Source organism: Tachysurus vachellii, chromosome 5 (assembly GCF_030014155.1).
Source record: "Tachysurus vachellii isolate PV-2020 chromosome 5, HZAU_Pvac_v1, whole genome shotgun sequence".
Classification (NCBI taxonomy): Eukaryota; Metazoa; Chordata; class Actinopteri; order Siluriformes; family Bagridae; genus Tachysurus; species Tachysurus vachellii.
In genome coordinates, this window is record NC_083464.1 from 8079224 (window position 1) to 8105945 (window position 26722).

The 26722-nt window shown below is 39.1% G+C and overlaps 1 protein-coding gene across 1 annotated transcript; it reads left to right on the plus strand.

Annotated features, from left to right (window-relative positions):
• The first annotated feature begins 264 nt into the window (after positions 1 to 264).
• On the plus strand, positions 265 to 18659 carry cul2 (cullin 2). The gene is made up of 21 exons (XM_060869628.1): positions 265 to 483; positions 2505 to 2640; positions 3478 to 3580; positions 3727 to 3821; positions 4269 to 4374; positions 4661 to 4743; positions 4910 to 5006; positions 5236 to 5346; positions 7640 to 7802; positions 10200 to 10324; positions 10722 to 10829; positions 11587 to 11646; positions 11812 to 11940; positions 12887 to 12973; positions 13237 to 13389; positions 13596 to 13673; positions 14585 to 14651; positions 15679 to 15881; positions 17060 to 17161; positions 17256 to 17372; positions 17965 to 18659. Exons 2-21 carry the CDS (start codon positions 2522 to 2524, stop codon positions 18094 to 18096), a joined length of 2238 nt encoding a protein of 745 aa, XP_060725611.1. The 5' UTR covers positions 265 to 483; positions 2505 to 2521; the 3' UTR covers positions 18097 to 18659.
• The last annotated feature ends 8063 nt before the right edge of the window (positions 18660 to 26722 follow it).

The window sequence follows — 26722 nt, forward strand, 5'->3', positions numbered from 1 at the left end:
ATCAGCAGAAATCGGATTGTTGGATAAATTAGGTGCTTAATTTTAAAACATACTTCACTCATTTTATTGTTAATGACAGTAAGCACAGTAAACACTGTTTACGTCATCATCCTGTGTCAGGCTGCTTTCAAACTTTCAGCGTTGTCCTGACTTGCTTACCGTAGCTCTAGACGAGACCATCACAAAAATAAGGGGATATATTTTTTAAATAATACTAAAAGTGTAAAATATATTCGACCAAATTATTTTTTTTATAAATGTGTCCTTCTTCGTTTCACCTTGTAATGATTTTATAAGGGTGTACTTAGTGAAACCGATAAGGTGTCGTGTAATATTTCTATTTTTATCTCTTACACCCTGTAACCGGAGCAAACCTTTTTGTTCCTCGAGCCTGGACGATGGCAGAGGTTTAAAGTGTAAAGCTAGCGGAGGTGTTTTTGACAGCCGGGGGAAGTTTTATTCAACACACTGACATTGTTCAAGGTAACATGACGTTTATGTAAAAGTAATATTCCCCTTTTAGTGCTGTGCGTCCGTGTCACGTCGTTAGGAACGTTTATTGTGCTATATATACGGCTGAAACGACAGCTGTTAGCTTTTAGCTCTTATGCTAAAAGCTAAGCTAAGCTAAGCTAAGTTGTTACTCATCAACACCGAGCTTCTGGGAGCTTGTCTCAAAACACCACGGTGTGAACATTTGTATTTATTTTTACAGTAAACATTTAACTGTCTGTTCATTATAACATTTTAAACAGAAAGTAAACGTCAGAACGGTTTAAGCTAAAGCTATGTAGCTAACTAGCCGGGCCTGTGTACAGTTAGCACGCTAGCTAAGTAGCATAACGTAAATAACCGTGAATTATGTTATTGCTGTACGTTTGGACATCATCCGAGCGTTCAGTCTGAGTTGTATTTTAGTCTTATACACTTTAGTCTTCATTCTTCTGCTCCAACATCATGTTCCTATGAAGCTTTCTCAAAGCTGTACTTTAGTGTCAGACACCAATATCATAATATGTCTGGTACTAAAAAAAAAACAACACCAACCACAAGAAGTATGGCTTTATAAATGTTTAGGTTTAATCTATCAATATTATAGCTCATTTAAATTTGTTAGAAAATGAGGACACATTTTTAGATGATTCATCAAGGACTAGTCTTGTGTTTGTCCAATTAAATGCTCTGTAGAATGTATGTGTCGTTCCCAGAGAGGTTGGTCTTGTTCTACAGTGGTGTCTCGCCAACAGTGAACATGGTTCTGTTGACCGTCTTCACGTAAAGTGTTCCTTTTTCCCGACCGTCGCTTGGTTTTAAAGCAAATAGTTCGGTGAGGTGGACAGACACTTTTACAGTCTGAAACTTTTCAGTGCTGGCATTTACGCTGATAATATAAGGTCGTCCTCGGGGAAGCCGTGCCCTAATGATTAGAGAGTTTGACCCCTAACCCTAAGGTTGTGGGTTCGAGTCTCGGGCCGACAATACCACGACTGAGGTGCCCTTGAGCAAGGCACCGAACCCCCCCAACTGCTCCCCGGGATAAATGGCTGCCCACTGCTCTGGGTGTGTGTTCACGGTGTGTGTGTTCACTGCTGTGTGTGTGCACTTTGGATGGGTTAAATGCAGAGAACGAATTCTGAGTATGGGTCACCATACTTAGCTGTATGTCACGTCACGTCACGTTTGTTCGTCAGTAATAGTAAGATTGTTCGTCAGTAATAGTAAGTTTGTTCGTCAGTAATAGTAAGTTTGTTCGTCAGTAATAGTAAGATTGTTCGTCAGTAATAGTAAGATTGTTCGTCAGTAATAGTAAGTTTGTTCGTCAGTAATAGTAAGTTTGTTCGTCAGTAATAGTAAGTTTGTTCGTCAGTAATAGTAAGTTTGTTCGTCAGTAATAGTAAGTTTGTTCGTCAGTAATAGTAAGTTTGTTCGTCAGTAATAGTAAGATTGTTCGTCAGTAAGCCGGACGCATCTTCTGATGACCCTGAATCACTCTGGAACCAGCTGTGCTGCTGACCATCCACCTCACATATGTGCAGCATGAATCCCAGATTACATGCTGTCTTGTATTCTAGGATGTCGTCCTTGTTCAAGTAAATAGGCGTAGTTGAATTCAGCAACGAGAAATACTTTACAATTATATATTTAAAAAAAAAAGACTCTTGTAAAACTCTTCTGTTCACCAAGAGTTGTTTGAGATTTGGTGTCGAGGTGTGATGTAGTCGCTCTGACCTCCTGTTTCTAAAGGAAAAATACTCCAACGCGCTCATACCATGTCATGGAGACGATACACCGAGTAGCATCGTGTTCAGTCTTTATTTGGGTTTCATATTTTTGACATCTGTGTCGTAAGAAATAACGTCCCTGGGTCTTTAAACATTCCCTAGTTCTGTGATTTACTGTGATTAATCATCATGTGTTTAGTCATTGTGGTGTCAGATTAAGAACTCGTTAGGTTCTTTGTTTTAAAGTGAGTAATTGGTTGACTTCCTTTTCTCTTTCTGCAGTTTGCAGTGGGAGCACAATGTCCTTAAAGCCACGTGTGGTGGATTTTGATGAGACCTGGAACAAACTGCTCACCACCATCAAGGCGGTGGTGATGCTGGATTATGTAGAAAGAGCTACGTGGAATGACCGCTTCTCGTATCCTTCCCTAGAGGAGCTTGGGGAGGGGCCACGCGGTTTGGCGTAATGAATTTATTAGTGCCTTAGGGGCTTTGGAACACCATCCAGTCTGAAGAACATATCAAATAACTTCTTCAATCAGAACTCAACAATACTAGAAGGTTAAAGGCAGTCGATAAATGAATACAATAAAGTTTTAAAGAGCACAATTATGTAACACAAATTTAAAAAATGCAAGTTTCACACAAACATTTAAACGCCAGAGCACTTAATTTATTCATATATTCACTCACATATGCTGGAATCCCATGCAGACATGGAGATAACTTGTGAAACTCCGCACACAGTAACCCGAGCTCAGGACTCTACCTGCTGTGCCAATTGGATCCCCTGGAGGAGGAGAGTAAAAAGTCATTTCAGTTACTTGCACACACCCAAAAGTCTTTGTAGTGTCTGTGCATGCTCAGGCAAAGTTTCTGAAAAAGGTTAATTCCTGTCTTTTTGGCACTTTCCAGAAGTGCAGTCTCTGAAGGGACCAATTTTAATAGAGACTAATTTTAAAATTATCTAATAAGTGCCTTTCATATGTTAATGTTGTACAGCTACCTCAATAATCTATCCTCGGACTCTCGTTATAAGTGAGTTTCTATTTTGGAACAAGAAAATACTTATCTATAACATATAACATATACCAATGTTGTCGTAGGTTTAACTCTTATAACGTCCATGTGTATCTATCTGAACTCAAATAATAATTTTATGTTGCGTGTTTAAATATCTTTTGGGCAAATAAAGCAAATCCTACAATATGTCAAACTGTGATCTGGTAAAAATTTCTTTAACCCCATGTCTCAGTGATATTTACGCATTGTGTGTTGCGTACCCAGAACCATTGGGTGAACGGTTATACACAGAGACAAAAGTGTTTTTGGAAAATCATGTCCGTCAACTATATAAGGTAAGGACTAAGGTAACACTATAAATCATGCCTCCAGAAATAGTGTTTATCTGTTTATATGCATAATCAGTGCTCATCTATAGGGCACTTTTCAGTACCACCAGTGGTGAGAAGGACATCACACTGAAGCTTGTCTCTCTCTGCAGAAAGTGCTGGAGTCTGAGGAGAAAGTGTTGCTGATGTATCATAGATACTGGGAGGAGTACAGTAAGGGAGCTGACTACATGGACTGCTTATATCGGTGCGTAGAGAGACCTTTTTCTTTTTTAGGCCATAGATTATTATTAACACTTTTTTATTTATTTATTTATTTTTAAAGGTTGCCGTGGGAAGAACAGCCTTTATATGATTATTGTACTGTGTCTATAAAAGAGGTTGGCCAAAATGTTCTTCACATTCGCATCAGCCGAAAGTACGTTAATTGTATTTAATGAACCCTAATGCAGCTGAAACATCAAAAGTAAACTTTTACAGCTAAATACATTTTGGATTAGGAGGTAAATTGTGAGAAAACTGGTGCCATGATTCACATAGACTGAAATATCATCTGTAATGCTGCCCATCGGTGACTCATCGGTGGGTTTCTGGTGTTTATCTGTCTGCACCATTTCACCCAGATTTTGGGAGATATGGTGCAGTTCGCGTTTGTTTGCTGCTGTTTATATAAACAGTTTATTTTTCCCATTAGGTACCTCAACACACAGTTTATAAAGAAGAACAAGCTGACCGAAGCAGATCTGCAGTACGGCTATGGAGGAGTCGATATGAACGAACCATTGATGGAGATCGGAGAGGTACAAAAACACTCGCTCATCCTTAACACATCTATTGTGCTGACTGAAGATTTAGTGGACTTGTATCAGTGTTAGATTTTTACCTAATTTGTTTGTTTGTTCAGTGATCGCTATATTGTTAATAACATGCAAATCAGCTCTTAATGTTTGACAGACATCTCCCTGTCATGTCCCTCATTTTTATGTTCTGCTCTGAGTGTTATATTTCTTACAGAACATGTACCTAGAGCATATAAAATGTATATAAAGATTCTTATTTTAATGATTGTTTTGATGATCTTTCTAGCTTGCACTTGATATGTGGAGGAAGCTGATGATTGAGCCTCTTCAAGCCACGCTGATCCGGATGCTTCTGAAAGAAATCAAAAAGTAAATTAAAGCGTCAGCCCAAGTTGATTTCACCTTCTGCACTGATTAGTCTGATGTATGATTTAATGTTGACTGTCTCTTCTGTATAAACCTTTTCCCTACTATCTGACTGTTTTAGATTCATATGAGCAACTATTATAACTGAGTTTTGCTAAAATGTTCCTAGTGACCGGTGTGGGGAGCATCCGAATCAGAAAGTAATCCATGGGGTTATCAACTCCTTTGTTCATGTTGAACAGTACAAGAAAAAGTTTCCACTAAAGGTGAGCACCTTTAAAGCGTAATAACGCTTCTGTAGTCTGCGTATTATATCATGGCGGTGTTTCATAAGAGATTAGCTGTTGTGAACTTTGCACTCACCTGCTATTAAAGACAAATGAATCCGAAATAACCTGTTTTTAAACTGCATCGCATTCTAACTAAAAACAAAAACTGAAAGCATCTGCACATGTGACTCACATAAGAATTATTACCTCCGATGCTATGTTGTAGTTTTATCAGGAGATTTTCGAGGGGCCTTTTCTGACAAAAACAGGCGAGTATTACAAACAAGAAGCCTCCAACCTTCTACAGGAGTCCAACTGCTCTCAGTATATGGAAAAGGTAACGTAATCATTCCTACCTTCCTGACCAGGGGGGGGACAGAGTACTCTGAAATTATACTTAAAGGTGGGGTGCACGATGTTTGAGAAATGCTTCAGAAAACTGTCGGGCCGACAAACAAAACTAACGTGTAGCCAATGAGCAGAAAGGGGCGTGTCTTGTCAATATGTGACGGAGAGAGTGTTCAGTGCGCATGTCTGACATTAGCCGAAAGCGATTGAAACATTGACATGGCGGATGAAAAAGAAAAGCGAAAGAAAGGCTTACGATAAAGCAAGAAGCAGGACTCGTGTTAATATAGGATCAGCTTTCCAGCACTGGAGAGAACTGAACGTCTTCTGTGTGAAACGGAGCTGAACCTTTCACTGTACAACACACAGTACTACAAAAACACATTTGTATTACTTATTGAGTTCATTTACTGATAAAAAAAATATCCCCTCGGCCAGCCGCCCCAGCAGGTTCCGCCATAATAGTTGCCTGGGTTGCGTATGTATGTGTGGGGCGGAGCTATCAAAACAGGGGTGACACCTATTGGGGTTAGGGGCGTGTTTGTTTTGGTGATTTCAAATGTCAACATTGGCTTTTAAACATCGTGCACCCCACCTTTAAGTAAAGGGTATACATACTGTGTCAATCTCTCTTTAAAAGTGGAAGTATCCAGCCGAAAAAGTGAAATCGAAAACAAGTTCTTTTATACTTTTATACTCAAGCATTAAAAAGTAAAACTCAAGCATTAAAAAGTACATGTTTATGATATAGGAAATTATCGCAATGCCTTGATTTTATATCTAAAACTGTTACAAGGTGTTTTTTGGTCTATTGCACATTTTTCTTTTGGAGTCATTTTTGCCTGAACCATTGATCTATGTGCAATATTTACCATTAAGTAGACACTTTACAGTGGATATAAAGTCTTCACAACCCGTGTTAAAATGGCAGGTTTTTGTAAAGTGAAAAAATTAAACAGAAGTCATGACAGAATCATTTTTACTTTTATTTTCAAATTTAATGCCACCTATAAATGAAAGTGAAAATAAGAAGCATTTTAGGGAAATAATAATAATAACCTGGTTGCATAATTCTGTACATCCCTAAATTAATACCATGGTCTTAACTATGGTTTTAGGAGACTAGATTTATTTTTATCTGGATTAGATAGTGCTGGAATTTTTTATTTATTTATATTAATTTAATTTTTTTTAAAGCAAAAAAAAGGCTCCTCTTTTACCCACGTACCCCATTAGCAATTCGAATTCAGAAGTAATTGTCTCAGCAATAATTGGTGATTATTTTATTTAAAAGCCTTTTTTTTTTCGTTGGATGTTGTTTAGCCAATAATCCTGTAGGAACAGCTGTACTTGAATTTGGTTAATCAGTCACTTTAATTCACGACAGGAGTAAACTAATTATTATTTAACGTGACTTGGTTGATACTGAACATCATATTTCCAGTTATTAAATGGGTTGCACACATATAAGTTAAATAGGCAGTTTTTCTCTTTCTTCCCCCTTTCACAATAAAGGTGAAAAATGTTCTGACTTGAATGTTTAACTTACCCTTTTTTTAACATTATAAATAGCTGCCATTTTGATGGCAGTCTGTCAATTTTTTAAATCCACTGTGTGTTAGCACCTTTACTGAGGTGTAGAGTATTAGTATTCAGCTTTAATATTATTTATTACATATTAATATACCAAAATAAAACTTTCGACCCCTGTTTTTACACAGTTATTTCTGTTTATTTGCTTTGTTTTGTAACCGCTAGATAGATGCTTGATCTTGGACTTAGATCCTTTATTCTTGTACGTTTTTGTATTTTGTATTTACTCTCTAGCATCACTTTCAATCATATTTTTACATTACACACTGTAGGTGCTCTGGATTATTCACCATGGCACGAGCTAAATGTGTAGCCGCCTGGGAAAACCATTCACAGTGACATATTTCTGCTATATATAGTTCAGAAATCGCCCTCCATTAAAATGTGTCTCTTATGCATGAATCTTATCCACAAGTGATTTAAAGTAAGATTAAATGAAATAGCAGAAAATGACATTTTCAGTATGACTGCTTCAGAAGAGAATCGTGGAAGTTTTGACATCCCGAAGCTGTTTACTTTTACATTGACTTTTACAACTGACCATTTGTTAAGCTTGAAATATTTCCGCGTTGTTTTGGTCAATTTTACTTCTTCAATTTATAGAAAGTATAACGTAGGCATACATTTTGCATACCATATTATTTATAATCCTGTTTGTTTTTATTGTTCGTGTGGCTTTTTGTCTAAAGGTTTTAGGGCGGTTGAAAGACGAAGAGGTGCGATGTCGGAAGTACTTGCATCCAAGTTCTTATGCCAAAGTGATCCATGAATGCCAGCAGAGGATGGTTGCTGACCACCTGCAGTTCCTGCATGGAGAGTGCCAGAACATAGTCAGACAAGAAAAGAGAGACGGTCTGTACTTAATTCTCGGTCCAAAAGTATTAATAATAATAATAATAATACATTTTATTAATAGGCGCCTTTCAAGTTCACCATAAATAACCGTAAACAACAATATTAAGAAGAAAACCAGTGATCTAACATTAAACATAAAGGAGATTTAAAGTGCAGCCTAAGATCATGTAGAATAAGCGCTTCTGAACGAATGGGGTTTGAGTCGTGTTTTGAATATGGCGATGGAGTGAATTCCAGAGACAAGAAGCAGTACGACTAAACGCTCTAGTGCCCATGGTGCTTAAACAGGCAGGAAGTGTAATAAGGAGCCTAGATGAGGAAGAGCGGAGAGTACAGAAGGGAGTGTAGAACTGTATGAGATCTGAGCGGTAAGGTGGAGCAAGATTATGAAGAGCTTGAAAGGTGAGGAGAAGAATCTTAAAAGCAATACGGTGTTTAATAGGGAGCCATTGGAGTTGTTGAAGGGAGGGAGTAATGTGAAGCATGATGGGAGTCTGTGTTATTATACGGGCAGCAGCGTTCTGAATAAGTTGAAGTTTGTGAAGAAGCTTTTGTGGCAATCCAGATAAAAGTGAAATACAGTAATCGATGCGGTAGGTGACCAGAGCATGTCTAAGAATGGCAGCAGTTTGCGAGGTGAAGTGTGGGCGGTGACGAGCAATGCTACGGAAATGGAGGTAACATGATCTGGAAACACTTTTAATATGTGATTCGAAGGACAGATTACTATCTAAGATGACCTCCAAGTTTCTAACCTGGGTAGAGGGGGAAACATAGGAACCATCAATGTAAAGTGAGAGACCGCTGGACTTGGACAGGGTAGATTTTGACCCTATAAACAGAACCTCAGTTTTGTTATTGTTAAGTTTTTTTGAAAGTTGAATGAAAACCAAGTGTTTATTTCATTTAAGCAGTTAATCATACAGGAGGGCAGGAGAGCACAGTCAGGTTTTTCTGGACATATAAAGTTGTGTGTCCTCCGCATAACAATGGGAATGTATCCCAACTTTCCTAAAAATATGACCTAAGGGGAGAAGATAGATTAAGAATAGAAGAGGGCCCAAGACAGAACCTTGGGTGACGTCAGTAAACACGTTTAAAATAATTAGAACTCGTGTTCTAACCATTCTAATAACATTCTTGCATCACAGCGTAACACCAAAATTAAAACCCACTGCATATAATCTTACAACTAAAGCTATGTGACGACTACACTACTGCTTTCTCCAGTGTCTCTGGGCTCAAGGGCTGCATTTGCTGAATGGGAAACTGACCACAAGCAAGCAACTATTACAAACAAACAATTACATTACTATTACAACAAATACTCTTAAAAAGACATTTTAACAGCGTTATTCATGCATGGCTTGTGTCTGTGAATGAGTGCTCTCGTTACAAGTCAATATGGGAAGGCAGTAATGACATTTAATGTTATTCTGAGTCATACAGGCCTCTTAAATATAGACCCTGGCTGAAGCAACAGCTGGTTATAGTGTAAACATAGAGAGGTGGCCAGATGCAACGTGTGACGTCTTCTAGGGTCTAAAAAAATTTACCCGACCCGAAGTGACCCAAATCACTTTTTACCCGAACTCAATGTGCATATATATATATATATATATATATATATATATATATATATATATATATATATATATATATATTTTAAGAAAGACCCCACCCGAGACAAACCTGAAAAAATTAGACCCGAGTCCGACCTGACGGCAATTTTTTTTAACCCGTCTGGACCCGAATGCTACTTTAGTGTAACCGCTACAGAATGGATTCAATATTGATTGACAGGTCTGTTTCAACGAAAATTAGCTTACCGCTAGTCACACTATGTCGCAAGTGGTCTTGGCAAACAGAGGAGAGGTTGGAAAAGGACTTGAGTCGACGAACACACGCGAGATCCAGTAGTTCGGGTCTTCTCGGGTCTGTTCGTTAAAAACACATTCATTTTAAATTACCCGAAACTCGATGCCACTATTATTATACCCGACCCGTGTCCGAGGCACACGTGAAACTTTTAGACCCGAACCCGCTCGGGTCGTACCTCGGGTTTTCGGATCTAAGTGGACCCGTGAAGATCTCTAGTGTGTTGTATGGTGTACATTTTGGAAGAGCCAAAGACGATATTTAAATTCGCTTAGTAAATTCTATATCTTTAGCTCTTTATTCACTATAAGTCAGAGCCCTTTGTACAGAATAATTATATTCATTCCAAAACCTACCTTGTTTATTCTACCCTATTGTTCACCTTGTCTACAGTATACTTTGTTGGATCAGTTTCCCATTAAATAACGGTGACATTTAGCCTGGGATTTTTGTTGGTGATGGAAAAAGACTGACTGATGTGGGGATTTGACACGACATGTGTTGACTCGTTTTCAGATATGGCGAACATGTACACGCTGCTGCGGGCAGTCACCAGTGGCTTACCACACATGATCCAGGAGCTGCAGGTGCACATTCGTGACGAGGGGCTCCGAGCCACCAGTAACCTCTCTCAGGAAAATGTGAGTGTGTGAATGGATGCATGCTAGTGCTGTTTTGTCTGCATGTGCAGAACAGTGTATTTGTGCTGATCGGATGGATGAATATATGGCTGTAAATCCCGTGTCTTTACTCATCGCCATTATCTGATTTACTGGATGAAGGTGACGAGTGTTTTTGAAACCTGAACTTGTTTCCACAAACATTACAGTGATGTCACTAATTCCCGCTATTCTTCCAGCCATTATTTTTAACTGAAAATCCAGTGAATAGACTTCCTGAAGTCTAGTCATGGACATATTGTTATTAGATTGACAGACCTGGGATAATCTTTTTAATTCTGGTGAATAAAGAAAGGATTATCTGGTTTTGTATTACCACGGGTTTAAGAAGGTCCTCCTGTTCTCTGTCTCGTTGCAGATGCCAACACAGTTTGTGGAATCCGTGTTGGAGGTTCATAGTAAATTTGTCCAGTTGATTAACACAGTGCTAAATGGGGACCAGCAGTTCATGAGTGCACTCGACAAGGTACACAGCCTTTTTTTTTTTTTCTTTCTATATACACAAAGAGAAATCAGACGTATTTATGAAAGATGACACCCATTTATAGTGTTAGCATGTTTAGTATTATTCTAAACATTTAGTTATCTGTTAAATCCAACATGATACATGTACAAGCTTGAGTTTGATGACAACCATATTTATGGTTTTTTTTGTTTGTTTGTTTTTCATTGTTAATTTTTCCATGCAATTTATACGTATCGTGATTGTAAACCAGTAGGTGGCACCAGAGTGTCAGGACAATAAGATTTATTCAGCTGTACGGTTGTCTATATATAAACCATAACAAAATTATAAGATTATAAAATTATAAGAAGTAAAGGACAACGTTATTCTCACAATATTTCATTATTCAGTAGAGGAACATTAATGTGTGTGACAAGCCAGTAAATTGTAATACATTGTCTGAAATTATTAAATTATTATGTATATATACATATATATATATATATATATATATATATATATATATATATATATATATATATATTTATATATAAAATTATTATTTTAATTATTAAATTAAAAGCTATGAGTATTCAGTTGTCCTCACTTTCTTTATTTTACATAATCTTAGATTTTTAGTTAATGTAAAGTGTTTAACATGGACTTCACGTTTTAGCCTATTATAACTGGCAACTTGGTGTCTAGATGCTGGATATGCTAAAGGGAAAGCTTGATCATATTGAAACGATTTACTGATTTATATTTGTCATGTTTTAAGGCTTTGACCTCAGTAGTAAACTACAGAGAGCCCAAATCTATCTGTAAAGCACCCGAACTGGTGAGTTTTTCTTTGTTTTTAATTAACTAGTCAAATAATTGATTTTGACATCATCTTACCTGTTCGCTCAGAATAACGCTCCGTGTGACGATCTGTTAAATCAGACACTCTCCCTGCACCATGACAATCATTACATGTCTGTTTGTCTTGTGCTGTGCATTACAGCTGGCTAAGTACTGTGACAATCTGCTGAAGAAATCAGCAAAGGGGATGACTGAGAACGAGGTGGAGGATAAACTTACCAGCTTCATCACTGTCTTCAAATATATCGATGACAAAGATGTCTTTCAAAAGGTAATCTCAGCAGGACACCACACAAAGTCCTGACCACTTCAGTGTTCAGCATTCCAGGGTGTTGTGGTATAAATCACTCAAACCTCTTTAACGGACCCTCAGTCTCACCCTTAGGGCCGTAATATAAAAGTGTGCAGCAGTGTTTTGTCCTTGTGTTAATGAGGTTTGGATTAAACCATTTCATTGTGTGTCAAAAAGGTCTAACTATCGGAAGTCAATAATAAATCAAATAACCATTTGTGACGGTGGGGGGAAAAAATTGCAGACCCTCTGACTACACTTCATGGAACTGTAGGGATAAAAGTCACCTAGAAAAATCTGTGAACCGGTAGAGAACCACTACAGGATTTTTAATATTGTATATGTTGAAATTGAGCCAAACTACAAAGGTAGCTGATGTATTTAAAATGCTGAACCGTAACACTGCAGTTGTTTCGTGTGTGACCATTTTTATGTGCATTAGGTTTGTGGCTTTGTTATAATTCACTTGATCTATTTTTACTTGCTCAGCTTAAATAAAAATATAAAAAATCTTAGGATAGTCATGTTATTGTCTCACACACACAAAGTTGTTCAAGAGTCTGCAAAAAATACGGAAAGTAGAATCTTTAAAATCCCCTATTTACTTTAATGCGCGCACTCAACGTGTGCTTCAATAAGCGTGATTAGACATGAAATCTAATAGACAAAAATCTTTGTACAAAGAAATTAATACAGTCAATATCACAGACTTGCTTATATTTATCTTTGGACCTAGAAATAGTGCAGAATCTTGAATATTATATAATTCAAGATGTTGGCCGTTTACTTTCTTGTTTAAAACTTGTTTATTTCCAATTTTAAATAAAAATGACGTGTTTCTGACTTTTAGACCACTGTAGGTAATGTTAGAATAAAAGTTAGATACTGGTTGAATTCTCTTAATCACTGATTGTATGTCTTTTAGTTTTATGCCAGAATGCTCGCTAAGAGGTTAATACACGGGCTTTCGTTATCCATGGATTCTGAGGAAGCGATGATTAACAAACTAAAGGTAAGGCCAAAGTGTGTCTCCATTTTTTTTTCTTCCTATAATTCTGTACTCGAGTTACTCGAAAATAATGTCCACATTTATAAAGTGACTCAACTGTGTTAACTAGCCCCACACACTATTCTCACTCACACAGCTCTGTCATTACACCAAAGCAGTTGCAGAAACCGTGCAAAACCGTGCAAAACCGTGTGCAAACCGTGCCATTTTTTTTTGTTTGTTTTTTTTTTCTAACTCCGTCTCCTCCTCTGTTCTCTGGTTTCCAGCAAGCATGTGGCTACGAGTTTACTAGCAAACTGCACAGAATGTACACCGACATGAGCGTCAGTGCCGACCTCAACAACAAGTTCAACAACTTCATTAAAACCCAGGAGACCGTAGTGGATCTGGGCATCAGCTTTCAGATCTATGTGTTACAGGTGAGAGAGTGAAAGAAAGCTCACATACAAATACCTAGTGATGGACGAGAGGAAATATTGGGCCTGATGTGTGAGTTCAGACATGTCTTAACCGGTAAAATTCATTCAGGTGTCTGCGTTTTAGGAGACATGAGAGAATTGTGTGAAATAAGAGTGTGTGTGTGTGTGTGTGTCTGCGTGTGTGTGTTTCGGTGTGTGTGTTGCAGGCAGGTGCATGGCCTCTCACACAGGTTCCTTCATCTACGTTTGCCATCCCTCAGGAACTGGAGAAGAGTGTACAAATGGTGAGTTACCGTGAGCCACAGATAGACACAGATATCTTGACACCAAAAGGAAGGCAAACCTCATAAACGGTCCATAAAAAGAAATCAAATTGTAGATATAAATGCTGCAAAACATATTTAGTGCACCAGGTGTCATTATGCAAGATGTCGTAATTGATCGGGAAGATCGAAACAAGTAGCAAATTTTATGAAGTAGAAGCTTCATAAAATTTCTCAGGGACGATCTTATTATATTAAACAGACCTCGACAGGAAAAAGCCGCAGAGCTTAGAAGAGTGAAGCTCTAAAACATCCCTGTTCATGGACCTCTCAGACTAATTATAAAGAAGGTATGAAATTAGAGAGAAGCCAAAATGAGCTCAAAGCTGTAGGAACAATAGTTACACAGAAAACCATCAATCCCCAAAAAGTCATTTTACTAATATTAATCCAAATAGACACAACATTTGATCGACAAAGTTTCGGCCTTGAATTAAATCTCACTAATAAATATGCTAATAAATATTAATTTACTGTTCCCAAAATATATCATGAAATATAACGGCATGTAAAATCGGCTAAACATAAACGTTTCTAGTTTACCGTTGCACTAACATTTTGGTTCTCTTATACAAGACAGTGTGATGCAGACACACACACACACACACACACAGGTGTGTAAACTCTAGACATGTCTTCTCTGTAAACAGAAAGCCTTACATTTGCCTGTAATAACAGTGTGCACTGGTAAGTCAATGTGTTATTCTACTAGGAAGGAATGCAACTTTTAGGAGTGAACTAAATTTACTGTAGTTTATTTACTAACCATAGTTGTTTAAATAACCAAATGACTAAAGCCTTTAATTCATTTCTTCCTATGTTACACCCTTTACAGTTTGTACACTTCATTGCTGTTGTTTCTCTTCCACTAGTTTGAGCTGTTTTATAACCAGAATTTCAGCGGGAGGAAACTCACCTGGCTGCACTATCTCTGCACAGGTACAGTGCATATACATAACACTCATTAGAGTGCTTTAGGATCCTGATCTCCGTGGCTCATTTTATTATGTATCTCAGAGACTCGGTTAGAACGTATTAAGGCCTTTGGGTTCCGGGTGCAGTGTGTGGTGGGTGAAGGCTCTGGGCCTCGGAGTGTGACGGTGACATAGGACGTGTTTTGTGCTATGATTAATTAGCACATTTTTTTAGTGGTATAATTGCAGGAAACGGGTCAAATGAGATGATTAGCTGTTCCGGCTTTATTCACAGTGTTCAGATACTCACAGTTACTCACCCTGCAATCACCGAGCTTCATTGCAAACACGAACCACAGTCTAACGCCAGTCTCTCACACACCCTTACTGACCTGTTTACACACATTGTAATACGGCATACAGATTAAAGCTCTTAAACTCTCTGTTCATTATTATTGTCAGCGAAGCTCGTAAGTCAGTCGCTACCATCAGTTCATCTGTAGTTACATAGTGTGTAGTTATGAGAGAGAGACATGAATCCTTCAGTCCTTGACCATGATGACTTTCTCTCATTCCCTCAACATTGAATGCACTACAGATGTACTTGGATTTCAGCAATCAATCATCATTTCTTGATCGTAAACCTGTCGATGAAACGGACAGAAAAACTTGTGCACACTGTCACACACATACAGGAAAGGTTTTTTTTTTAATATGTTCATCTCAGTCCTTTTAATCTTCACCAGAGATATCGTGTGGGAGTTTTGTTGTTTGAACATGATTGGCCACGCAAGACAAGGTTATCATCTCAGTGAAACGCCATTTCTCTGGAAGTCGTTTTTTGTTGTTGACTCATTCTTTAAAAATGGAACAGAATTTAGCTACACTGAATAAAAAGATAGCATCATACATAATTGATCAACCGTGATGATACTCCTTTTATAACGCCGCATGCGTATTCTCGGGAAAAAAGAAATTACCGGCCTGTCCGATAAGTACTCCGATATCAGTCGAACAATGCCTCTCTTTCACACACACTTTCTAAAACTCAGGTGAGGTGAAGATGAACTACCTGTCCAAACCCTATGTCGCCATGGTTACCACCTACCAGATGGCGGTGCTGCTGGTCTTCAACAACAGTGAAACGGTGAGCTATAAAGAGCTGCAGGAGAGCTCGCAGATGAACGAAAAGGAGCTGCAGAAAACCATCAAGTCCTTGCTGGATGTCAAGATGATCAACCATGACTCACAGAAAGTAAGACCACGGGGAGGGTTCTTAAAATCCTGACACTGGGAAAAGATTTTCAGCTTGAGCGAAGATTGAAATTAATTGAACTTAAATTGTTGCAAAACTGTTGCTGTGGGATTGTGGAGCATGCTCCACATTCACATTGCTCTAAGACAGCTTCACGCTTTCAGAAGCAAGTCACGTAAACAGAAGCTATCGGAATTTATTTACAGAAATCTAGCCACAACATATGTCATTACGCAGCTTTGTCAGTGCTTCCTGTCAGCGTTGATCTGCCAAACGTTAATCAGACAGCACATTCAGCTTCCATGCAGAGCAAAACAGAACTGCCCTCACATCCACATGACAAACAAGATGAAGCCACCAGGCTGGTTTTATATGGACCTTTTAAAATGGTAGTAATCAGAACATTAGCTGTTTTTGCACATTAGATGCACTGCTTTGAGACTTTAGACTATTTTTCTTTTACACACCAAACGACTAAAGTTTTGCGGACACCTAATAATTACAGCCTTGTTAAACATCACTTTCTATACAAAACCATGCACAAAGATGGATTTGTTCTTCCTTTGCTGCTATAACAGCCTCCACTCTGTCAGGAAGGCTTTGCACTAGGTTTTCACCTGAACTGGGTTGAAGTCAGGGCTCTGTGCAGGACACACAAGTTGTTCTACACCACCCTTGTCAAACCATGCCTTCATGGAGCGTGCTTTGTGCACTGGGGCATTGTCATGCTGGAAGAGGTTTAGGGCATCTTAGGGCATCCTTCCAGTGAAGGGAAACATTATACAGTCCTATTCAGTGCAGTTGTGTGCTCCCAAATCTGTAGCAGCAGTTTGGGGAAGAACCATATGGGTGTGATGGTCAGGTGTCCACTAGATTTTGGTTGTCTAGTAAAAGTGTTGTACATAAAGTATTGAAGTTGTTTCTCTATTAGTCCACTATGTTAGCTACAACTACAATGGTGAGTCAGTTAAAGACTTTAAAAGTGTTCACTTTGAACGAAGTGGAGATGATTTAGGACGTGGATATTGTTTTGTGGCTTGCTATTTCTTCAGCTCAGGCTCGTACTAAATCATCAGTCATGTTTTTCTTCAGTGTTTTATGACAAAAAAAAAAACTCATACATTTGTTCATGGGCTCAAAGATGCATCCTAATGTTACACACTTTCTCATGCTTCCAGGAGGAAATTGAGGCTGAGTCCACGTTTTCATTAAATATGAGTTTCACTAGTAAAAGAACCAAGTTTAAGATCACGACGTCGATGCAGCGGGACACACCACAGGTACAGCACTGTGCTCACAGCACTGACAGCTCCATCTATTACATGCTGCGTGTCATAATGAACCAGTGTGATTGGATTTGTGTATCGCGTGTAGGAGGTGGAACAGACGAGGAGCGCCGTGGATGAAGACAGGAAAATGTATTTACAGGCTGCTATAGTGAGGATTATGAAAGCCAGGAAAATTCTGAGACACAACGCACTTATACAAGAAGTGAGTCAAATATATTTACTCTGGGGGTGTGTGTGTGTGTGTGTGCGTGCGTGTGCAGGTTCAAACAGCTATAAAATGAGAAGTTTGAGGAAGAGTCTGGGGTTGATTTAGAATCTTTGGAGAATATGATGCATGTTGTATGAAGTGAAGACTAGAGTTCCATTTAATTTAAAAAGACTTTCAATTAAAACTTCAAATAAAAGTCATTTTATATCACTTTCTAGTCCCCAAAACATATCAGGACGTTATGGGCATTATTAGCAGATGGTGTAAATTGTGCATGCAGCCCGAGCACAAACTGTACACCTACATTTCCACTTTTCTTCCTCTTCCTTGTTGCATAAAAATGTTGTGGAACAGACAACTATATATCGCTTTTCTTATAGCAGCTACAAACAGTTGTTCCCCCATTTGCCTATCGTGGTTGTTTTGTTTGTTGTTTTTTAGTCATGTTAGTAAGAAAGCAGGAAGTCCTGAAGAGTTTCTCATGGTGGAAACAATGGTGACATTGTTGTCTGATATTTTTGTATAACACTCATGTCATGCATGTTTTACATGACATTTAACCTTTACTTTTATTTTTCCTTTCAAGGTGATCAACCAGTCCAAAGCACGATTCAACCCCAGTATCAGCATGATAAAGAAGTGCATCGAAGTGCTTATCGACAAGCAGTACATCGAGCGAAGCCAGACCTCTGCAGACGAATACAGCTATGTGGCATAAAATAAGAACAACAACACTTGGCGGTCAGAACGTAAACCATGTCTTTATTTTTGACTGCAACTGGCTCAGGCTGTCTCCCTGCAGGATGAAGTGGGACTCTGCCTTCATCTGAGGAGGAGGGAGAAGGGCCACCACGTACCCAGGCAGTTATAAACACCCCCCACACCTCCCTCTAGCCCAAAACCTTTTCTGATTTTACGCTGTTTACATCACCAGTGCCACGCCCCGTGCGTCTACAGAAAAAGAGAATAATGCCTATAGCAGTTTCAGAGCAAACTGATTTAAAAAATACATTTTTAAACAACGTAACCATAAACAAGAAACCGAGAGAGCAAACGGACACGTCAGAGTTTAAAAAATAAACGTCTAAGACAAAACAAACATGCTTTCTTTTCTCACGTTTGCAGTTGTAGTGTTCTTCTGTTTTTTAAGTATCAAAGTGAGAGGAAAAAAAAAGACTATTGTAATAAAGCCGTTATACTGATTAACTGTATTCAACATGTAAAAAAAATATGAGGTGACAAAATACTGCTGCTTGTCAAATAAACAAATAGAAAAACTGAGCGTCTGAATGTTTTCTAGAAAGTGGCAGATCGGTCGTGATGACTACGAGGAAAATCGTCTTAGTGAAGTGCTGTAAAAAAAAAAAAAAAGGAAATACTCCCAGGAGGTTATGCTTTTTATCAGTCTGGAGGTAATTTTCTGTTAAAATGTCTCACTTCAGGTCCAAGCTCCATTCCACAGCCTGGCGTGTTCTACAGCCTGCTACTTCTTGGCAGAAGATCGTCTTCAAATCGGATCCATATGAGCATTTCTGATTAAGCGCACGTTTCCAGTGTGTGCGTCATCAATAAGGCATGTTTGTGCACTCTGAGGCATTGCGTTGTCATCTTATTTAATGGCAGAGGTTGTGTGGTTTCACTTGATGTCACATGAGTTTACCCAGAAAAGCTTTTTTAAAATCTAGACAGGATGCGTTTGTCATTTTAGTCGTAGCCAGAAGGGGTCAGAGTAGAGCGATGACTATTTCTGGCATTAATAGCAATAAACACTTACAGCAGATGTAAAATATGTGGTAAATTAGTGACGGATTTTGTGCTTGAAACAGCCAATTCCATTTTTTTAATAAATTAGACTTGGAATAAAAGTTATCCTCTTTACTTAGCAAGCGTCCAATGCAACGTGGAATATAATTAGCAGCTGGATTGCAGATGTCAGTCCCAAACCTGGAAGCCTTTTATATTTTTGGTCATGCCAGAAATCCTGGTTATAGTATCACCAATTTCACACTTAAGCAGTATCATTAAACACGAATAAAGGCCTGACAAATGACTCCAGTTAACACAGTGTTGACTTTGACTCAACTTGAATTCCGTAGGTTTACTGAGACAACGAGATTTCAACCGTATGGGAATGACCTGACTCACAGCTGTAAGAGAAAATGTCTGATATTTCAATATTTCATGATTTACTTGTTTTTTTCTGGGTGGTTAAATTTTAGAAGAAACATTCAACATTAAATATGAACTCTCAGTAAAAGAAGTAATTTGTTTTCAGTATAATTTTATGTGTCACAAATGCAGAATACACAACATGACACATATATATGCCTGTTAAACATCCCATTCCAGGTTTATTCCCTCTTTGCTGTTGTGATAAGCTTCACTCTTCTGTGAAGACTTTCCACTAGATGTTCAAGTGTGGCTGTGGGAATTTGTGTTGGTTTAGCAAAAGTATGAGTGAGAGCAGATTTGTGGTCGGGGGTTCAGGCTGTGTTCCAGTTCATCTTAAAGGTGTTCAGTGCTCGGGTTCATCTACTCCAGCCTTCGCAAACAATTACTTCATGGAGCTTTGTGCACGGGGCATTGTTATGCTGGAACAGGTTTGAGTCTCTTATAGTGTAAGCGACAGCATACACTATATATATATATATATATATATATATATATATATATATATATATATATATATATATATATACATACACACACACACACACACACACACACACACACAAACATGACACCATTTTTCTCAGTAAATAGATTTCTAACAATACTGCTGACATGTAATTTCCACCAGATGTTGGTAAAAACCCATATACTGAAATTTCTTGTAGTGAACATGCTTACTGAAATTTTCTTTAATACTTCATATAAAAGCCTGTTGGTAATGACAGCTTCAGGATGCCTCCTGTATGGAGAAGCTAGTCGCATGCATTGCTCAGGTGTGATTTTGGCCCATTTTTCCACACAAAAAGTCTTAAATCTTGATGGTTCTGTAGGCCTCTTCACTGAACTCTGATCTTTAGTTCTTTCCATAAATTTTCTGTTGGATTTAAGTCAGGTGACTGGCTGGTCTATTCTAGCAGCTTTATTTTCTTTCCCTGAAACCAGTTAAGATTTTCCTTGGCTGTGTATTTGGGATCTTGCTAAAATGTCCACCCTCATTTTATCTTCATCATCCTGGTAGATGGTAGCAGATTTTTTATCAAGAATGTCTTGGTACATTTTTCCCATTCATCTTTCCTTTAATTATATGAGTTTTGCCAGTGAAGTATGCTGAAAAACCAGAATAGTTTCTGAGTAGCACAGAATGATTTTTCACCGCTCGCCTTACCTACTGCCCGACAATTGTACCTGCTAATACCAGGTCTTTCTGAAGCTCCACACAAGTGTTTCTTGGCTCTTGGAAAACTCAACTGATAATTCTATTCACTTTGCTGTCAGATCTATCAGATCTATCTTATCATGGCCAGTTTATAGTGAACTGATGTTCTTTCCACGTCCAGATTACGGCCCCAATGGAACAGTGTTCACTGGAACATTCAGATGTTTTGAAATCCTTCTGTAACCAATGGCATCAGTATGCTTTGCAACAATAAGGTTGCAAAGGTCTTGGGAGAGCTCTTTGCTTTTACCCATAATAAGATGTTTCTTGTGACACCTTTGTAATAAAACAACTTTTTTTTAGGCCATCGGTTGAGACTGAACAGCTGATATTCATTTCTACTTACAAAGAGCATGGTTGCTTTGTAATTATTTCACCTGATTTCAGTGTGTCTTGGTTTTCCATGCCATTTTGCACCTCCCTTTCTTCATGTGTTCAGTACTTTTTCTCTGTGTAATTCCATTTTATTACACATAACCTAATTTTTGAACTTATTTGTTTTGTTTCTTTGTTTTCCGATATCTGGTGAAGCACATGAGGATATATGTATTCCACCCCAGATAAACGGTTCAACTAAATACTGAAGAGGATGTTCCGGCGGCTTGGAAAAGAGGAACTGGGAACTCCTCCGACCCTAAGCCCTCTTTGCCATCCGAGAGGCTCCCCAAGCATCCAATGACATCACTCAATTCGAGCTTCTCTTTGGATTTTCATTGACTATGTGCCAGAAATGCAAGAACGTATCAGCAAAATCACTCCCATTGTGCTTGAAAACATGGAAGCCACTCAACATGACCATCAATGAGTGTAAAACCGTACTGCTCAACCAACTGAGTTTCAGCCAGGTGACAAAATGCTGCTCCTTGTTCCCAACCCTGCCTGCAATTTCCTGACAATGTTGCAGGGCCTTCACACAGTCCTCAAGAGGGCAAGTCCAGTCAACAACAGCCTGCAACAGTTGAATAAACATGCAGACACACAGTTATACCATATCAACCTGCTTCAGAAGTGGATGGACCGTGCTCCTGTGATGTCTATGTTTGCTATTTCCCTTACAGATCCCATGGAGCATGCGTTGGTTTGGAGAGGGGCTGGTCAGAGCAGCTGGATCTGATGGAGTTGGACCAGTATGCAGATATCTTCTTCTTGACCACTGTCCAAGAACCCTCCAGGAGACAAGAGCCCTCCGTGAGCGGTGGAACAACATCGGCCTTATATGGTATGGTATATAGCCTGCCATCAAGCTATTGAGGCATAAGTGAACCAAATGCTGCAGGACGAAGTCATTAAAGTGTCCTCGCCCCTGGTTTACAGCCTACAACCATGTTGTGGTTGTGCTGAAGCTATATTGGAGCCTATGTTTGTGCAATGACTTCTTTGGGTTAACCAGGTTTCACAACTATCCCCTTCCACAGGTGGATGACCAGGTGGAGAGGCCTCTTACATTTACAGCATTTGGCAGATGCCCTTATCCAGAGTGACATACATTTTTATCGTATTTTATACAATGCAATTGAGGGTTGAGGACGTTGCTCAGGAACCCAACAGTGGAAGCTTGGTGGACCTGGGGTTTGAACTCACCACGTTGTGATCTGTAGTTCAACACCATAACCACTGAGCTACCACATCCCCCATCCCCCTGCTTCATATCCATCCTAGATCTCACTAAGGGATACTGGCAAGTGGCACTGGCTCCAGAAGCCAAAAAGAAGACTTCAGCACAACTAGTGGCCACTGGCACAACCTACACATGGAAGGTCCTGGGGGCTCTCCGGAAGGCAGGGCTCATGGCCAACCCGAAGAAGTGTCACCTGGGGCTGACCAAGGCTCAGTATCTGGAACACCACTTTGTATAAATATGCATATAATATAAAGGTGTTTAATAAAGTTCCTAATAAATTGAAAGTTAGGTGTAGTCTTGTTTATTTTTCTTAAGTGAGACTTATACTAGTCCCTATGCTTGACATGACATGACACTTTTTTCAATTTAACAGCAGATTCTATTCAGGAATTAGCTTTGATTCAAAAGCACTACTTGGATTAACTCAACTTTCTGTTTCTTCCATTCGATCTGTTGTCCACTGACTCTTCAGTTTCAAGATGCAGTTAAGGACTGAGCTTGCTGTCTTTGCTACTGATCTGAAATAATGTAATAGTTTACCATATTACATCAGATCAGTATTAATGCTTCTTAACTGATAGAGAACAAGCCATGTTTTTTTATAAACAGCTATAATATATATATATATATATATATATATATATATATATATATATATATATATATATATATATATATATATAATTCAAATCAGTTATTAATATATACAGAACACTTACACTGAGTTAAATGGGCTATAGTTATTAATAATATTTTATAACCTGCAAGAAGTATATTTTAATATTAAATAATAATTGTAGAGAAAGATTTTATAAAATTGAATCAGCCATTTAAGCCATGGAATCAGCAGGATGATAATAAGTGGCTGAGAAAACCTGTTTGGAAAACTGACTTCCGGTCTGTATTGTTTGTTTAAGTTTGAATGGGCCTCATGTCATTCACACTCTTTGAGACACAATGGATGATGGGTGTAGAGCTTCATTAACATGTGTGGATGTAGGGGTGGGCTCACGGAACAAAATAATGCCCTATTTTATATTTCATTTTAATGAATTAAAGACTAATAATAATAATGATGATGATGATGATGATGATGATAAGAAGAAGCAGAAGAAGAAATGGTGGGGACACAGTGGCTTGGGGATTAGCACATATGTCTTACCCCTCTAGGATTAGGTGTTTGGTCCCTGACTCCTCCCCGTGTATGTAGAGTTCTCCCCATGCTTTTGGGGTTTCCTCTGTCCACTCTGTTTTCCTCCTCCAGTCCAAATGGATTCCTTGTGACAATGGATTGATGGATAGTTAATACAATAGCACTCTTTTCAGTAAACTCTCTGTTGTTCACGTTCTGTAACCTTTTTATCCACTCAGGGTTGCATTGGAGTCCAGGGACAATCCTGGATAAAAATTAGGCATGAGGTAAGAGAATTCACTCCATTGAATTCATTCATTGGGGTTCTCTTTGGGAGTGACAAGATTGGACAGGATTAGGAACGAGTACATCAGAGGGACAGCCCATGTTGGACGTTTGGGGGACAAAGTTAGGGAGGCGAGATTAAGATGGTTTGCACATGTTCAGAGGAGGGAGAGTGAGTATATTGGTAGGAGAATGTTGGACATGGAGCTGCCAGGCAGGAGGCAAAGAGGAAGGCCAAAGAGGAGGTATATGGATGTAATTAATGAGGATTTGAAGCTAGTGGGTGTAAGTGTTGAGGATGCAGAAGATAGGGATAGGTGGAGAGAGATGATTCGCTGTGGCGACCCCTGAAGGGAAAAGCCAAAAGAAGAAGAAGAGAATTCACTCCAGAGAAGAAGCCAGTTCATAGCAGGACAATGTACATCCTTGGGGCCAATTTGCCTACTGATATGTTTTTGGGTAGTTAGGGGAACCTGGAAGAATGAAAGGGAGGGAAGTGGAACAGTAAGGTTACAGGGTGAAGAGGTGAAGAAGGTACAGGAGTTTGAGTACTTGGGGTCAACAGTCCAGAGTAATGGAGAGAGTGGGAAAGAAGTAAAGAAGCGAGTGCAGGCAGGTTGGAGTGGGTGGAGAAAGGTGTCAGGAGTTCTGTGTGATAGGAAAATATCAGCAAGAATCAAGGGGAAGGTGTACAGGACAGTGGTGAGACCGGCCGTGCTGTATGGTTTAGAGACAGTCTCACTGAAGAAGAGACAGGAGTCAGAGCTTGAGGTAGCCGAACTGAAGATGTTGAGGTTCTCTTTGGGTGTGACAAGATTGGACAGGATTAGGAACGAGTACATCAGAGGGACAGCCCATGTTGGACATTTGGGGGACAAAGTTAGGGAGGCGAGATTAAGATGGTTTGGACATGTTCAGAGGAGGGAGAGTGAGTATATTGGTAGGAGAATGTTGGACATGGAGCTGCCAGGCAGGAGGCAAAGAGGAAGGCCAAAGAGGAGGTATATGGATGTAATTAATGAGGATTTGAAGCTAGTGGGTGCAAGTTTTGAGGATGCAGAAGATAGGGATAGGTGGAGAGAGATGATTCGCTGTGGCGACCCCTGAAGGGAAAAGCTGAAAGAAGAGGAAGAAGGGGAACCTGGAAGAAATCGATGCATACACAGTGAGAACATGTACAGGAACTCCATGCAGACAGTAACCTGAGCTCATTAACAAACTGCTTACAAAGACTTAAAGTTGAATCTATATATTGTTTGTCCCTCAGGGAAATCCATAAATATTCATTAAGAAAATAATCAGATAATTTTTTTCCTTTTTAGAAATCCTTTAGAACCATAAAAATCCCCAAAAAATTTAGGAGGGTTTTTCTTCAGAATCCTGCCTTACAGTAGTAATTATACTACTAGTAGTTAGCATATATGTTACTAATACTTTAAAGTTAGTTGGTTTTACAAATAGAACAGAGGGTTGGGTGTATGGAGATAAAATCTGACTTTTCATACCTCCTAAGAGAGGTGATGATGTAACTTGTGTATTCTTTTAATGAAAGATTGCACAGAGGTCACCACCTCCATCTTTCAGCTTCTGGAACTGGTATGAGCTGTAATGCTTCAGCTACGGGAAAAATAAATAATGTCACACCATTCCTTCAGCACTCATAAATGCCAAGCGCAGCATTCCAAATGTACTTCATCACAGCCATGACAAACAATCACACACAAGACTTCTTATATATCAGTAGCATAAATTAGATTCACAGTTTATAGTCTGGGTTCCAGGCTGGCAGTCTAATCACCAGTCTAACCCACAACCCTAAGGTTGTGGGTTCGAGTCTCGGGCCAGCAATACCACGACTGAGGTGCCCTTGAGCAAGGCACCGAACCCCCAACTGCTCCCCGGGTGCCGCAGCATAAAAAGCTGCCGACTGCTCCAGGTGTGTGTTCACAGTGTGTGTGTGTTCACTGCTGTGTGTGTGCACTTTGGATGGGTTAAATGCAGAGAACGAATTCTGAGTATGGGTCACCGTACTTAGCCGTAAATCACGTCACTTTCACTTCACTTTCACTTTGTGTGAAGTTGCTCTTTTTATATCCACATGGGTTTCATCTGGGTTTACTGGTTTCCTCCTTCCTTATATCAGTATTTGATTTGGCTACTCTAACTTGACCCTCTGTGTGACGCTCAGTTTGTGAACGTGTGTGTGTGTGTGAGTGTGTGTGTGTGTGTGTGTGTGTGCAAGTGTGCATGATGCCCTGTGATGGATTTGTATTTTATCCACAGTGTATTCCTGCTGGGGGCACGGTGGCTTAGTGGTTAGCACGTTCGCCTCACACCTCCAGGGTCAGGGTTCGATTCCCGTCTCCACCTTGTGTGTGTGTGGAGTTTGCATGTTTCCTCCGGGTACTCCGGTTTCCTCCCCCGGTCCAAAGACATGCATGGTAGGTTGATTGACATCTCTGGAAAAAATTGTCCCTAGTGTGTGATTGCGTGAGTGAATGAGAGTGTGTGTGTGTGCCCTGCGATGGGTTGGCACTCCGTCCAGGGTGTATCCTGCCTTGATGCCCGATGACACCTGAGATAGGCACAGGCTCCCCGTGACCCGAGGTAGTTCAGATAAGCGGTAGAAAATGAATGAATGAATGTATTCCTGCTTCAAGGATAGACTCCGGATCCGGTGGGACTAGAATAACACGGTTACTGAAAGAAAACAACATTTAAACTTAATTGCTTAAAATTAATGTCAGTAACGTATCTATCAAATTTTATAAAATTAGAATTTAGTCTATTTTCTGAGAAGAATTTTTTTGTTTTAAGATTTAAATGATTGCTTTAGAATTACATTTAGAATTCGTTTTACTTCATAGTACATACATCTGCAATTTAGAATATAGTTTTAGAATGAGTATGTTTAAGCA